The sequence below is a fragment of the Grammomys surdaster genome, unplaced genomic scaffold (assembly GCF_004785775.1).
Source record: "Grammomys surdaster isolate TR1022 unplaced genomic scaffold, NIH_TR_1.0 353, whole genome shotgun sequence".
In the NCBI taxonomy this organism is placed as follows: Eukaryota; Metazoa; Chordata; class Mammalia; order Rodentia; family Muridae; genus Grammomys; species Grammomys surdaster.
The window spans coordinates 210,383-224,927 of record NW_021604772.1 but is presented as its reverse complement, the minus strand read 5'-3'; the positions used below and the strand labels follow the sequence as shown (position 1 = coordinate 224,927).

General features: G+C 42.0%; 1 protein-coding gene across 1 annotated transcript in view; it reads right to left on the bottom strand.

Moving 5' to 3' along the window:
• The window catches only part of Gpr143 (G protein-coupled receptor 143), a 22,940-nt gene extending 16,118 nt beyond the window's left edge, over positions 1–6,822 (bottom strand). Inside the window, exons 1-3 of the mRNA XM_028779481.1 lie at positions 6,458–6,822; positions 3,763–3,872; positions 2,679–2,773 (exon numbers count right to left, since the gene is read on the bottom strand). Coding sequence (XP_028635314.1) covers positions 2,679–2,773; positions 3,763–3,872; positions 6,458–6,707 — 455 coding nt within the window. The 5' untranslated portion in view covers positions 6,708–6,822. The remainder of the gene's footprint in view (positions 1–2,678; positions 2,774–3,762; positions 3,873–6,457) is intronic.
• Positions 6,823–14,545: the final 7,723 nt, after the last annotated feature.

The following is a 14,545-nucleotide window of genomic DNA, read 5'->3' as shown; positions in this document are numbered from 1 at the left end:
GTGTGTGTGTGTGTGTGTGTGTGTGTGTGTGTGTGTGTGTGTGTGTGAAATTACTGGGCTAAATGGTATTTTCATGTTTAGCCAGCATGTGTCTTCATAGGTGGCAATCAGTTGCTCTTACTAAGCTGGACCCCAGCCTCTTCATATTTAACTGTCTGTAATCCAGCTCTAGGGATCCATATAATTCCTTTTTCTGACTTCTTCAGGTATCTGTAGTTACACACAGAAGCCCCAAGATAGTCACACACATATATGCACAATTAAAAATTAATAATAAATAAAGGGGGGCGGATATCTTGCATGAAAATCAGACAAAGAGTGCAATCTGAAGGCTCAAACCAAGGAGCTGTGTCTCAGGACCCAGTGGGAAACTAGACAGCTCACGTTCTCCAGGCAATCGAAGGGCTTTCTTTTCTTCCTCCCTCCTCTGCACTTCCCATTCCAGGCATAGCTCACATTCCTGCCATATCCTTCCTTTATCTTTATTTTTGCACATACCCACCCAGTCCTATCCTTGTCACCCAATCTCCGAGATTTGATGACATGCTCTTATAGATGCTACCAGCAACTCTGGAGAATTAGCTTCACACAAAGCCAGCTGATCCCATGGAGCAGTGGACAACATTCAAATAGATGCTTCTTTGTGACTGGGCTCCATCTGTCACACACACACTAGATGCCATTCAAGATTCAACAGGATACCTAGCAAATGACATCAATGTCCGATTGGGATTCTGACTTTGAAGACTAGCTCTATGAACAGAAAGTAAGCTCGTGGATCAGAACAGGGAACTAGAACCTGCACTAACCAGAGATAGAAGCACAGGTTTGCACACAAAGCTTCTAGAGAAGAACCAATTTGTGCCATTTGTCTGGGAAAACACAAGGAAATGACTCCAGCATATTTTGTCACCCCCATTGTTGGCAGTTCCTGGAGTGGCCATCCGCTGGCCTCACAGGGGCAGGAAGCTGGAGGGGGCACAGCAGCAATGTTAGTATTGCCAGAGGTCTAGGTTGTATGGAGACTCAGCTACCTCAAAGATGTTCTCTCTATAGGGGAACTGTATTGTTGATGACAGCATGATCTCCTCATTCCACCACACCCTCCCTATACCTTAGGCCACATTTACAGAGTTGTGAGTGAGCAGTCCAGGATGCAAGACCAACCAAGTCCATGGCCACCTACTCTTTCATTTCTTTTTGCAATAGGTTCTCACTATTCTGCCTGAATTGACCTCCAACAACAGATCTTCCTGCCTCAGTCTCTGGGGTGCCTGAGTGTGCCCGTACTGTCATTTTCTTACAATACTATACCTTTAGTCCAAGGCCTTTTTCAAGATCTCAAGCCCTATCTAATATTGTTTGAAACCCATATATTACACACCAGGAGGGAGCTGCAGTGAACAGCTGAAATTCAAGCTTTACGTCTATCTTAATTACCTTTCTTGGGATTGGAATTAAAGGAGAAAATATTCCCCTGCCTGCCAAAGAAAGTAGCTAAGTGTTGACAGGATCCCAAAGGACATGTGAAGCTTAGCCAGCCACATTTGCCAAGTTGGTCCCCTGCCCTGGAATTCATAGGATACCTCTCCCCACCAGTCTCAGTCTTTCAGTGGCTATCTGTAGAAGCAGCTACAACCATTACCCTGTATACCAGCAGCCTCTTCAAAGGGAAGGATAAAGGATGGAGACTTTGGAAGTGATACTCCTAGCCCTGGTTCATTCCAACCAGTGAGCATACACCCACGCTTTGCTTATAGCTACAAGAAGTAGGACTTGTACCAGGCACCAAGGTGAGACTCAGTCTCTGCAGAAACCTGGCATCTTTGTTATCTATGCTATGTGCCTTGTTTCTCTATAATGGGGACCTCATTCCATTCCTTACAGTGTGTATTGTAACTCTGATGAAAACTTGCCCTTGTAAAGTTTCTGGGGTTTCACATCCCGTGCAGTAGCTTTTTATATGACAAGGCATCCTCAGAAGCCATATTCTGCCCAGATCTTCTAGATGCTGGTGGCATCATCATCATCATCATCATCCTGCCTCCTGGAATGAATGTTTACTTCAAAATTAATACCAAAGCCCTGAGTAGTAAGGGACAGGATGGGAGCCCGGATAATAAACAGGATAAAATCAGTGTAGGATGATATGAAGTGTGAGGGCTCTCACATAGGATTCACTTCCAAATCTTACAAATGTTTGACTCCCCCCCTTCTTTTTGTATGTTTATTTCAGTTTGGCCAATGGAATTGAACCCAGGGTCTTGAATATATATGCTCTTCACCCGAGATTCCCAACAGCCCCCATTTAATTTCCAAAATTACTTATTTACAAGGTTGTAAGAATCTTGATGTTTTGCATTTGTCATTGGTATCTTGCCAAAGTGAGCTGTCATCTGAGAATAGCAACAAATCTCTATAATACAAACACTCAGGAGGCAGAGGCAGGAGGATTCTAGCCTCAAGGGCCAGCCTGGATTTCACAGTAAGACCAAGTATCCAAAAATGTTATAACAATGAGCAGGCATAGTTATTTCTAGATGGAAATCCAATTGCTAGTCTAAAGTATGCTGTGAGCCACACTGCAAAGAATCTTTGAATGCCCAATTGCATGTCCGAATTTTACTCACAGAACCAGCAAAAAAACACCTCTATTTGTGTTCCCGGTCAATAAATACCTCCGTCCTGCCGATCTCCTGATCACCAAGTATACATCAACTGCATAGCAGAAGAGCCACCAGAAGCAGGCACTGTACAACAGCTGGATCCACATCTATAATCAACAGGAGTTCAACATCAAAGATTCTAGCAGGTGAGGTGTCATGAGGTGTCCTACTCATGCCTAAAATGAGGGGCAGACACAATTTTTTTTGCAATCATGGGTGAGCAAGCTATCCCATATGGACACATTCTCTGGAACTCAGGGTGGCTGTGACCAATAAAAGTATGTATTGGTCCTTTGTCTATATAGTTGGATTTGACATGGAAACTCTGTCTTACGTCTGCTTTTAGACAAGGCAGGTAGAGGTCTGTGGTGCCTAATTTACAATAGAGGAAGGACTCCTGTGGTTTAAGGTAGAAGCTCTCTTTCTGAGAAGGGAAAAGTGTGGACCTGAGAGACTCAGAACATCCTTGAGTAGAAGGGGATAACAAGAGTGGAGTGTAGGTTGCAGCATAAAATCAATGTACCTTACTAAAGTTCATTGAGACAGGGTCATCATTGGAATGCAGTTACGAAAACAAAGCAAGTGTGAATGGAAGTCAGCTGGGAGTTCTGTGGAGGAACGGAGACTCCACATGGCAATCATGACCTCTACATCATTCCTGTGAGGGGTAGTGCAGTGAAAAAAGCATAGCATGTTTCTCTGTGTGAAATATAGGTATTTACTGAATGATTTATTTATACAAAAATGTCATATGAAATATTTAATGTATATTTAAATATATTTCATTTAGAAAAACACATCCAATCTCTTTGTCTTTCCCTGTAGCTGACTTTTGCTGGAGCTGTGTTCACATTATGGAGAAGGTATATATGTGTGTGTAAGGAGAAAGCTGAGACACTGATTGGGTCATTCTCAGACTTCTGTGTCCATCTGTACCCCAGGTAGTTTTGGCATCATACTGACTCCTGGTCCTCAGGTCCAGGGCAAGACCTGAGAATTGCATTCCTCGCAGCTTCCAGTGTCTGCTCTGCTAACTTTGAAGACCACCCTGTAGGAGGAGCAAAGGGAGGAAGGTGAACAAAGGAAAGTAACTTACCGCACTCCCCACACAGAAAGCAGCAGGCCATATGTCTGTTCCATTAACATTTGAAATGTTTTCAATGAACTCTGGGTAGGCTACCCACACTGTGGACCTGATAACGATTCCTGCATGAGAATTAGATAGTAAAAGCTTATTTGTTCCTAATTCAAATCTGAAGCAATCTGGTTGCTTTAGGGGGAGGGATGTAAAGAAAAAGGAAACAAAGGAAGGAAGGAAAAGAGAAAAACAGACATGTTGGTGTGTAATGATAAGGTAGAAAATGAAGGCCGAGCAACTGAGATAATTGTTACTGTCAGAGTTGTCCCAAGCACTTCAATATCTAGTCAAATGACAAGCAGAAACAGCATTGTCCCTCATTTATTTGGTGATTGGGAATTACAACATCACTAACAAATCTATATTCTTCGCCTGAATCTTTTAATATCCAGGTTAGGCACTCATTATATAAGGACCTGGGAAGATACATATGTACTACTATAACATAACATATGTAACACCATACACATGCACTGAGTAATACACTACTATGTGCTTACTAAACTCTTAAAGCTTTATCTTCTAATCACTAAGCCATTCCTAATTTTAAAAAAATAGCTTTTCTGAAAAGTATTTTAGAATTGTCAGCAATCTAGCTCTTCTTGGAGCTCAATAAAGGTTAGAAGAAGAGCTAGGCATGGTGGTGCAGGATCACATGCCATTGACATGCCCCTCCAGAGGCAGTAGTAGTATTAAGGCTCCATAAGTTCACTATGGCCACATAATGGGCCTGTCTTCAAAGAACTAAAACTGGGCCAGGGGCCTGTAAAATGAGCACTCGTATTTCATATCTTTCAGAAGAAGGGTCAGTCCTAAGCCCTCTCCTGACTTCTGTCCCATATCTACCACTACATTTATCTGATGTTCAGAAGGACAGTGTCCTTTTCCTGTTCCTCAAGATATTTAGATACCTCTTTATTTCAAAATATTCAAGTTACAGGACTAAATTGAATTGATATTGCTATCTACCCTGAGAACATCCTTAAGGAATCAAGAAAACACCAGGTTGAATGGTCCCGCAGTAAAAATGATTTATCCCTCATGGAAAGAAGCTTTCCCAAATATGAGAAAGTGACTTGGGATTTACAGAGTATTCATCTGAACTCAAACTTCCTCAGTAAGTCCAGTCACATTTTTGTGACTCTTGGCAATGGGATAAATCAGGTCTGGGCCTTGGCACAGTCATCCACCTGTATCCAGGGACCTTCTCAAGGTGAAGCACACAGGAAAATAAACACAGGACACACAGTCTTTACCTCAAGGACAAACAGCAATGATTGAAAACTGCAGTTCCCACAGGAACACAGCACCATCAGAAAATGACAAAGCATAGACAGAATTTGGGTCTTATTTTAACAGTCTCACTATTGCAGACCATATAGGAGATAAATGAATACATTCTGATGATATGGAGAATTTGGTTTTAATTATTTTAAAGTGCAAGTGGCATTGGTGTTAAACAGCACAAATTTCTTAGGGTTTTTTTTTTTTTTTTTACTGGAACCTAACAGGCAGAAATGCACCAAGTCTAGAATTTGCTTTCAATTAACCCAGCCAGGAGGGGGGAAAAAAAGTGAAATCTGCAAAGCGGGGGAAGGGCATCTGGGGATTCAGAATACTTCCTTATAATTATAGACTACCTTCATGCATATTGAACAATTTCCACGCTAAGCAGATAAAATAAAAGTCTAGTGTAAAGCTCTGTAAAGTGCATTAAACTCTCTCTAGTCGAAAGAGGATATTGGCAGATTCATTCTGCTAAGGGCCAGGTAGTTAACTATGATTTTGTTTTGTTTTCTTTTTTTTGTGGACCACAGTGTCTGTTTCCAACTTTGTACTCTGTCCTAGCAAGGCTAATAAGGTCTCAGATCAGGAGTAGATGCTGGGCAGTGCTGTATTCCCATAAAACTTTATGTAAATTAATGCAGCACTCACATGCCATCAATCTTCTCTGGGGGTGGGGATGGGGGCTGAAAACATTTTAAAGCCTGTGTCATTCTTGACAAAGGTGTTGCAGAACACGCACCATCAGATAGCACTTTTTGTACTTGAGGGGCTGGAGATAGAGCTGCTTGGTAGAGCTTTTACCCAGCATGCACAGGGCCCTGGTAATTTCAATAGCAGCTCAAAAGACAGTACTTTTGGATTCAAAATAAAAACAAAACAAACAACAATAAATAAACACATAAGAAAGAACATGCATACAGGTGACAGTAGCTGTTTCTCCTCATTGAGGTAACCAAGGACTTGCTTTAGTTTTGTTTCTGGTTTCCTTTGTTTCTGAATTTTAACTGTTCCTGTATGTCTGAGATTTCCCTAATAAGCTCCACTAACAAACTCAACAGGATACTTTTATTAAAGTTCCATGGACGTTAATTTTTACCAATCACTCTGAAGAATTCTCTAGTACTATCCAGTTACCAGGTAAATAGATATAGACCTGCTCTGGACCCAAGAGCCAGTTACATATCTCAAAGCTTTTAGCTGTTTCCAAACCTAGACTCCCCTCTGCGGCCATGAATCTTGGCCAGAGCAGGTCCCAAACAGTGAATTCTGTACCATACTCAAGCACGGGCAGATCCGGTGAACCCTGCACATTCCACCCTGCCAGCTGCATATTCTAGCCCCAAAAGAGCTGGCCGCACGCCCTTACCCAAGCAGCCAAGTAAGTCACAGGCGGTGGCAGCACGGAGGATGTGGACTGAGGCTGCTGGGGAGGTCGCAGGCGCCCTGTGACCAACAGATCGGCGCCCTGGTAGGAGCTGAAGGAGGCCCAGCACCAGGCGGAGAGCGCCACTGCCCAGGCACAGCGCATGGAACACCCGCGGTTGGAAGCTCAGCACCAGCTGCGTTGCTGCATCCCATGTAGGGCAGCAGAAGATTCCCAGGCGCGGAGAGGCCATTGGATTTGCTCAGGGACCTGTCTCTGGTCTGCGGAACCCACAGCTTTTCCCGGTCAGGTGCTGGCCTGGTGAGGGAGATTGGGCATCATGTGCCCTGTGCCTTTTCCCGGACCTCAGCCCTTAGGCTGCAAAGGCTCCTGGCTCGGTGGGGGCGGTGTGCCCTCCACAAAGGCCACGAGGTCTCACGAGGCTAATGCTGGATATTCACAGGGAGAGATGGAGGAGGAGCTCCAGAAGTGGGAAGGGGGCAGCAATTTCTCCATCCACCAGGACTTCCTTGTACGTTACCTCCCCAAAACCTGCAACCCCCTAACTTGCCGCTTTCTCTTAACTGGTCTCTCTGGAGAGATACGTGTTATTATTCAGACAGTTTCTGTTTCTGTCCGTGACATCTTCTTCATGTCTAAGATGCAACATACTCGTGTTCATCCACTAAGACTGGCTCCTCTGAATACATCCTTCCAAAACAGAGACAGTACCCACATCCCACTTTCGCTGTGGCCCTTTCTCATGGAAACCCACAGAGACCTTCCATTTAAAATAAAGACATCTTTAATTCCAGCACTTTGGAGGCAAAGGCAAGCCTGCTCTGTGAGTTCACAACCATCGTGGTCTACATAGTGAATTCCATGCCAGCTAACACTACACAGTAAGATCTTGTCTCAACAAATATCTTAGTGTTATATTGAGATTGGTTTTTATGTGTATGGGTGCTTTGCCTGCATGTATGTTTCTATACAATAGGTGTGCCTCACACTCATGAAGGCCAGATGAGGGTATTTATCCATCAGATGGATGTTACAGATGGTTGTGAGCTAACATATGGGTGCTGGGAACTGAATCTGGGTAGTTTGGAAGAGCAGCAAGTGCTCATAACTGCTGAGCCATCTATCCAACCACTACACTAGGATTCTTTCTTTTTTATTGGTTATTTTATTTATTTACATTCCAAATGTTATCCCCTTCCCAGTTTCCCCTTCACAAACCTATCCCATCTCTTCCCCCCTGCTTCTATGAGAGTGCTCCCCCACCCACCTAGCCACTCCCGCCTCACCGCCCTAGCATTCCCCTATGCTGTTTATACTTCAAAATTATTCTCAACTTTATTAATAACCTAATTCATATTTAATTGATACCTATACTGTATAAATGTTCAGCTATAAATTGTAATGGTAATTAAATATTATTCTTATGTTCAAGTTTAATTCTGTGATATATACAGTATATATTAGTCACCAGTTCCCCTTAGGAGCAAGGGGAAGGTTACAGGCTCCACTGAGTAGAGGCAGAATATCTTAGTCTCCTTTGTGTAGATGAGGAAGTTCACAGATCCTCTTAGACAGACAGGGAAGACCATAGCTCTCCTTAGGCTGAGTCAGAAAGCCTGGAGCCCCCTGGGTTAAGATAGGATTTCAGAGCAGTCCAGAAGCAGCCTAGATGGACAACAGGCTGGTGAAAAGTCCCCAGGTAAGTCTCTTCCTTAGGCTTCTGTTCAGATGCTCATGTCTAGGAATCAAAAACAGGGCCACTCTGTTTCTAGTGACTAGCTTGAAAGCAGATGGTGTGGGATCTAGATTCTGCTTGCTCCTTTTGCAATCTGTGACCTCAAATCAAAGCAGCCCATCTCATTTTTCTTTTCCTTTGGGGCACTGACTCAGCTCCTTTAGCACCATCTCTTTGACATATCTCAGAGCTGGGCAATTGAACACGCTGTCTGGACATTGAGAGACAAAGATTTGGCCTCTCATGAGGCCAAATACCAAGGAGCTCCTGTAGTATTCTTTGTGTTGGTTCATTAACAAGCTGTGCTCCTTGACTGGATCTGTCCTTAGGTTCATCTGTTAGAGCAGTCTCAGGGGCTGGTGTCTCCAAAGTAACCATGCTCTCAGGGCTCTGAGAAGAAGGACTTCCTTTCTGAGGACTGCGGATACCGTTAAAGGGAAAACTGCCAAGACTTGACTGATGGCTGAGCTTGGTATACCAGCAAAGCCACATGAAGCCCTCAGGAACCTCCGTCCTTGGGTCCCACATGGGTCCCATCTATGCTTGTGGACACAAAACACAGTGGCAGCCATAGGCACTCCATGTTCTCTAAATAACTTTGGACACTCGGGACCATCTCTTCTTAAGCTGCTCACAGGGTAGTGATGCCAGCTGATATAAGGCAATTTATGGGGACAGCAGCAGCTGCAGGTACCCCATGTAGCCTGGATGACAAAGGGCATACAAGAGGACCCTGTGACCTCATGATCTGCACTAACAAGACCCCCAAGTACTGACATGAGATCACTAGAGATGACAAGGAATACTCATCCTTTGTCCTTCCCTTTGCCTTTCCAGACACAGCTCTGAGCAAAAATCAACCTCTATTCATATACCTGACACTGATATAACAGGCAGAAAATAGAAGAGTTTCTAGAGCTAGCTATTAACAGAAGGGTGTCAGCTTTCATCATTATAGACTCAGATGCTCTTAAACAGATAAATAACTACTCTTCAGTAAAGATGACTGACATATGCTGCATTTTGTCGGATGGAGGTTTATGCCACTTTTCACATCTTTTTAGAGATACTCCAGATATGTAGCCTAGGCTGGCTCTTTAACAACAAACACTCTTGGCTCATCTTCCTGAGGACAGGGATCATGGGCATGTAATCTGTTATTAGTATCATGTAATCATATTATCAGTTTTTGCAGTTTAGGCTTTAATGAAATAGCGAAACCATCCAGGGTTTGTTTTTAGCATTGGAATTGCTGGTTTTAATAAGGCTATCTATAATTCTCAGTCTGCATCCATTCATATGAATGACTTCCTATATAACCAATATCAAATTAAAGATGGGGCAAAAGATTGAGTGCCTCAGCAGTGGAAGTCTGAGTGGGAAGGGTGGTAAAAGGTTAATGAGACAGTGACAAAAAGGTGTGATTCCATCTGGACCAGTGTTTTGAGCCACAATGGAGAGTTAGCAGTTGATTCAGGACAATTAGATCACTAGCACTGCCCACCTCCTGATAAATTCCATTTAGAAGCTGATTGGTCAATCTAAGAATTGTCCCCACCCAGGAGATTTTGAAAACAGATCTTAAACAGTATCATTATTATTCTTTTTTAAACATTTATTTATTTTATATATATGAGTATACTGAAACTGTCTTCAGACACACCAGAAGGAAGCATCAGATCCATTATAGATGGTTGTGAGAGACCATGTGGTTGCTGGGAATTGAACTCAGGACCTTGGGAAAAGCAGTCAGTGCTCTGAACCGCTGAGCCATCTCTCCAGTACCATCATTATTATTCTTAAGATAGTTTCATGATTGAAGGGACTTTTCACATATAGCTGAGATAACAATGACACCAGAGTAAAAAGTCTATTGCCATTAAGGATGAAATCTTTTAATAGTGTGTTTTTTAAAATTCTTTCTAATATCTATAGAAGTTTTGAATTTCTCTCTAAACAATCCTCCATCTGCAACCATAGACACTACCGGAATCCAATCTATCTGATTTTTTCCACTTACACATGAATGCCTATGATATTCTTATAAAGTAGATCATAAGACGAGATTAACAGCTAATAATAAAATATAACTATGACAATGTTAATAATAAAAGTAATGTAAATGTGCTCTCTTGAAATATTGTATGTGTGTATTTGGTTTTTATGGTAACTGAGATCGTGAAAATGGAATCCTTACATAAGAGTAGACTACTATTTTAGAGTGTTGCTTTGCACATAGATAACCCTTCACAATCTGACTTTGACATTACTTGTGGATTCATTAAAAGATATCTGTTTTCTACTCTTGAAGCTTCTCTACTTTCCCATGAAGGACATTTTTGTCAACAGGCATCCTTTGTTCCAGAGTTTTCACCTGACAAAACCCCATACTTCCTGCTGATCTTCAAGGTGTTTGGGGCCAACACGAGTTACATAAGACATTCTCTCAACAAACCAAAAACAAATAAATAAAACAAAAGTGGGTAATGGATGAACAAAAACTCTATTTTGTGTCTCTTTGTAGTCCTGGGTCTCTTGGATCTTGTTATGTGGACCAGGCTGACCTCGAACTTACAGAAATCTGCTTCCTTCTGCCCCATGAATTCTGCCCAGAGTATCCACTTATTTTTAAAATTTGTGAGTTTTTTTTAAATAAAATGTTAATATTAGCTCCAACTGGCCTGGAACCCAGTATGTAGTCCAGATTGGCCTCAAACTCTGTATCCTTCTGCTCCTGAATCTGGAGTAGTGGGATTATAAGAATATGCCATTTACCCATCTTCCATTTACTTTCTCCTAGTTGCAAGACAGGTAGCCTGCCAGGTGAGATTATCTAAAAAAGTCATGTAACTCATATTATATGCTTTTAAAAAAACCTATGGCTTTATGCTGTCTAGGTTGGCATAAACTCCTGGGCTCAAACGATCTTCCTGCCACACCTTCCTGACTCACCTCAGGGGCTTGGCAACTGATCTGACTCACATATGTGACATATTAAAGAACATACCACCATGGAGGCTGAAACAGGAGGTTCATGATTTCTAGGACATCCTGAGTCACATAGCAAGCTCCAGGGAGATTTGGGTTATATTGGAAGACCCTATATCATCAATGGACCATATTCTAAATGATACGGAGTTGCAGGAGATCACTAAGGGCCACCTAGTGTCCCATAATGTTTAGGAGTAAACATACTCATCCAGAGAAATCTGTCTAATGAGACTACTGAATGCTGGTACTAAGCAAGCCTTGAGAAAAACATGTCTTTCAGAAGAGGTCTAGGTGCTCTAACCAAAGTAAGTTATAACAACTCTCTGGGTCTCAATGCTTTCATTTGTACTCTTGGGTGACAGATAGAATCACATGTTTGCTAAGAGGACTTGTACACCGTGTGTTTGACATACATCAGGTACTCTGTGAAGTGAAGATAGTCCTTGTGGAGGCTTTCTATTTCAGCACAAACTGGGTCCAATATACAAACTCAATATGTGAAATGTGAAGTACCCTGATGGTAGTCATAGACAGGTTACAAAGACCCTCTTCAGTTCACTGCATAGCTCTCTACAGACATCTATAAATATTGCAACTAACATAGTTCTACATGAAAGCCTTTCAAGATCTGATTGGGTAGGCGAGGGAGTATTTATCATTTTGTTTTATCACTGGCAGATCTGCAGCTAAGTTAATTCCAGTGTTTGCAACAATAGCTTGTGGAACCCTGGAGTAAGGTGACAATGGTCAAAAAGGATAGCTTCCTTCACGTTGTGGAAGTCTTCCTTTAACTACTCTCTTACTTTCTGATTTTGATGGTTCTCCTGCCACTCTGAATTCATAGGGATACGGTAGATTAAGGAGAAAATAGTATTGCCTTTTATCTGTTTTTTTTTTTTTTTTGGTATTGACGCTTCATGTTTTCTACTATTAACTTGCATTTCCAGCCCCTTTGCCTTACTAGATTAATTTTTATATTATGTATATGAGTGTCTGCCTGAATACACATGTGTGTACTATGTACATGCCAGGTGGCTGAGGAGGCCTGGAAATGGGTATTGGCTCTCCTGGAAGTAGAGTTACAGATGGTTGTGAGCCAGCTTGTGGGAACTGAATCCTGGTCCTTTGGAAGAGCAGCAAATGCTCTTAACCACTGAGCCATCTTTCTGACCACTCTCTGAAAAAAATACTATACTAGAAACTTTTGTGGATAATGTAGCCATACTCACCAATTTACCAATAAACTCTAGTCTCAGGGGGAGTTAATGCCTTCTTCTGGCCTCCACATACACCAGGAATACACGTGGTGCACAGACATCCATGCAAGCAAAACAGTCATACACAGAAAATAAATAAATACAAATTTTAAGAACTTTATTGATTGGCATGTGTATGGTGTGTGTTCCATGGCAGTGTGTGTGCACACATGCATAGAATTTTATGAGGGTGGTTCTTACCTTCTTCCACCTTTAAATGGGTTCCAAGGATTGAATTCAGGTTGTCAGGCTTGAGTGACAAATACTTTACTTGCTGGGCTAACTCACTGGCCCTGTCATCTGTCTCAAGATTTTGATATTTTCACAAGATACCTGAGAAACAGAAATCTAGGTGTGATGAGAGCAAGGACAGATGTGGTTCACTTGGATACCCCCACAAAACATGGATGAATGGATTTAGGAAGGTAAGTGGGTATCCTAGCAGCCACATGACTCAACCCAGTCTCCTTAGGATATTTACCAATGCCAATACAGACGATAATAGCCTCATGTGCAGTCACAGGATACACAACAGGGAGCAATGTCTAGCATGAAGACTATACAACAGATCCCAGAAAATATGAAATTGCCCTAAGCTTAAGAAAGAAACTTAGGGGCTGGAGAGATGGCTCAGCGGTTAAGAGCACTGACTGCTCTTCCAGAGGTCCTGCGTTCAATTCCCAGCAACCACATGGTGGCTCACAACCATCTGTGATGGAATCCGATGCCTTCTTCTAATATGTCTGAAGACAGCTACAGTGTACTCATATAAGTGAAATAAATCTTTAAAAAAGAAAAAAAGAAACTTAGGAAAAAGGTATGATCCTTTAAAGTGGCACATGGGCAACGTGACAATTAGTATATAATGAACATAAACCGCTAAGGACACTAGGTTTCATGAGGCCCTCTTGTCATTCTAGTGCTCCAGAAGCAAAGTCCAGAGTTGGATGCCAGCTTGGATTACACAGTAAGTTCCAAAGCCAGCATGAGCTACAGAATAAGATCCTATGTCAAAAGAAGATAAAGAGATGGAGAAGGAAGAAGAAGAGGATTATGAAGATTTTGATGGCTGCACACAGAAATGGTAGATTCATGAAAACACTGAAATCACTATGTAGTGATTTGAATGGCCTCCATAGGCTCGTATATTTGAATACTTGGTTTTGGAGGTGTGGTCTTATTGGAGGAAGTGTGTCACTATTGACAGGCTTTGTGGTTTAGGTTTCAAAACACTCCTGCCATTTCTGGTGTGTTTTCTCTCTCTCTGTCTTGTGGTTGTAGATCAAGAGGAACTCTCAGCTGTTCCTTTAATCAGCCATTATGGGCTCTAATCCTCTAAAATTGTAAACCAAATTAAATGTTTTCTGTCATAAGTTGCCTTGGTCATGGTGTTTTATCACAATAATAGAAAAATAACCAAAACAGCGAGGCAGTACTGGTTTATGCCTTTAATCCCAACATTTGAGAGGTAGAGCAAGGTTACACAGAAAAACCCTGTCTCAAAACAAAACAACAAAAACTCCACTAGCAACAACAAATAATAAAAAGAAAAAGAAAACAGAACCAAGACACTCTGTCTCTGTTGTGTCTGTTTGAAAAAAACTGACTAGAGTTGAGCTTCCCTACCCAGGCCTCACAGTGGCCAAGCCCAAAAGTGTTCTTGGTCCAGTGTTCTCCTGGTTGTTCTAGCTTTCACCTCACAGTGTCATCAGGTGCTAAAAGTATGGGGATGGAACTGTTTTGGGGAAACAGGAACAGCCTCCAGCTACACATACAAACATTAATGGAAAAAAAAACCCTTTCCCCTTTGTAAAACATGTAAACTCCTATCAGTGTATACATTTCTAAGGTGGGCTAGTTTCATGGAAATGGAAAACCAGCAAAGTTTTAATAGGCATGGTGGCTCACACCTGGAATCACAGAACTTGGAGAGATGCAGGCGAGAGAATGGAAAGGAATTCAATCATCTGTGGCTACATAGTTTGAGATAATTTCTAAAATTAGTAAAAATGTAGAGAGCAAACTTTCATTAACTTCAAACAACCAGTTCCTCCTTTAGGGATATAAGTGCAGAACACATTTTAAGAA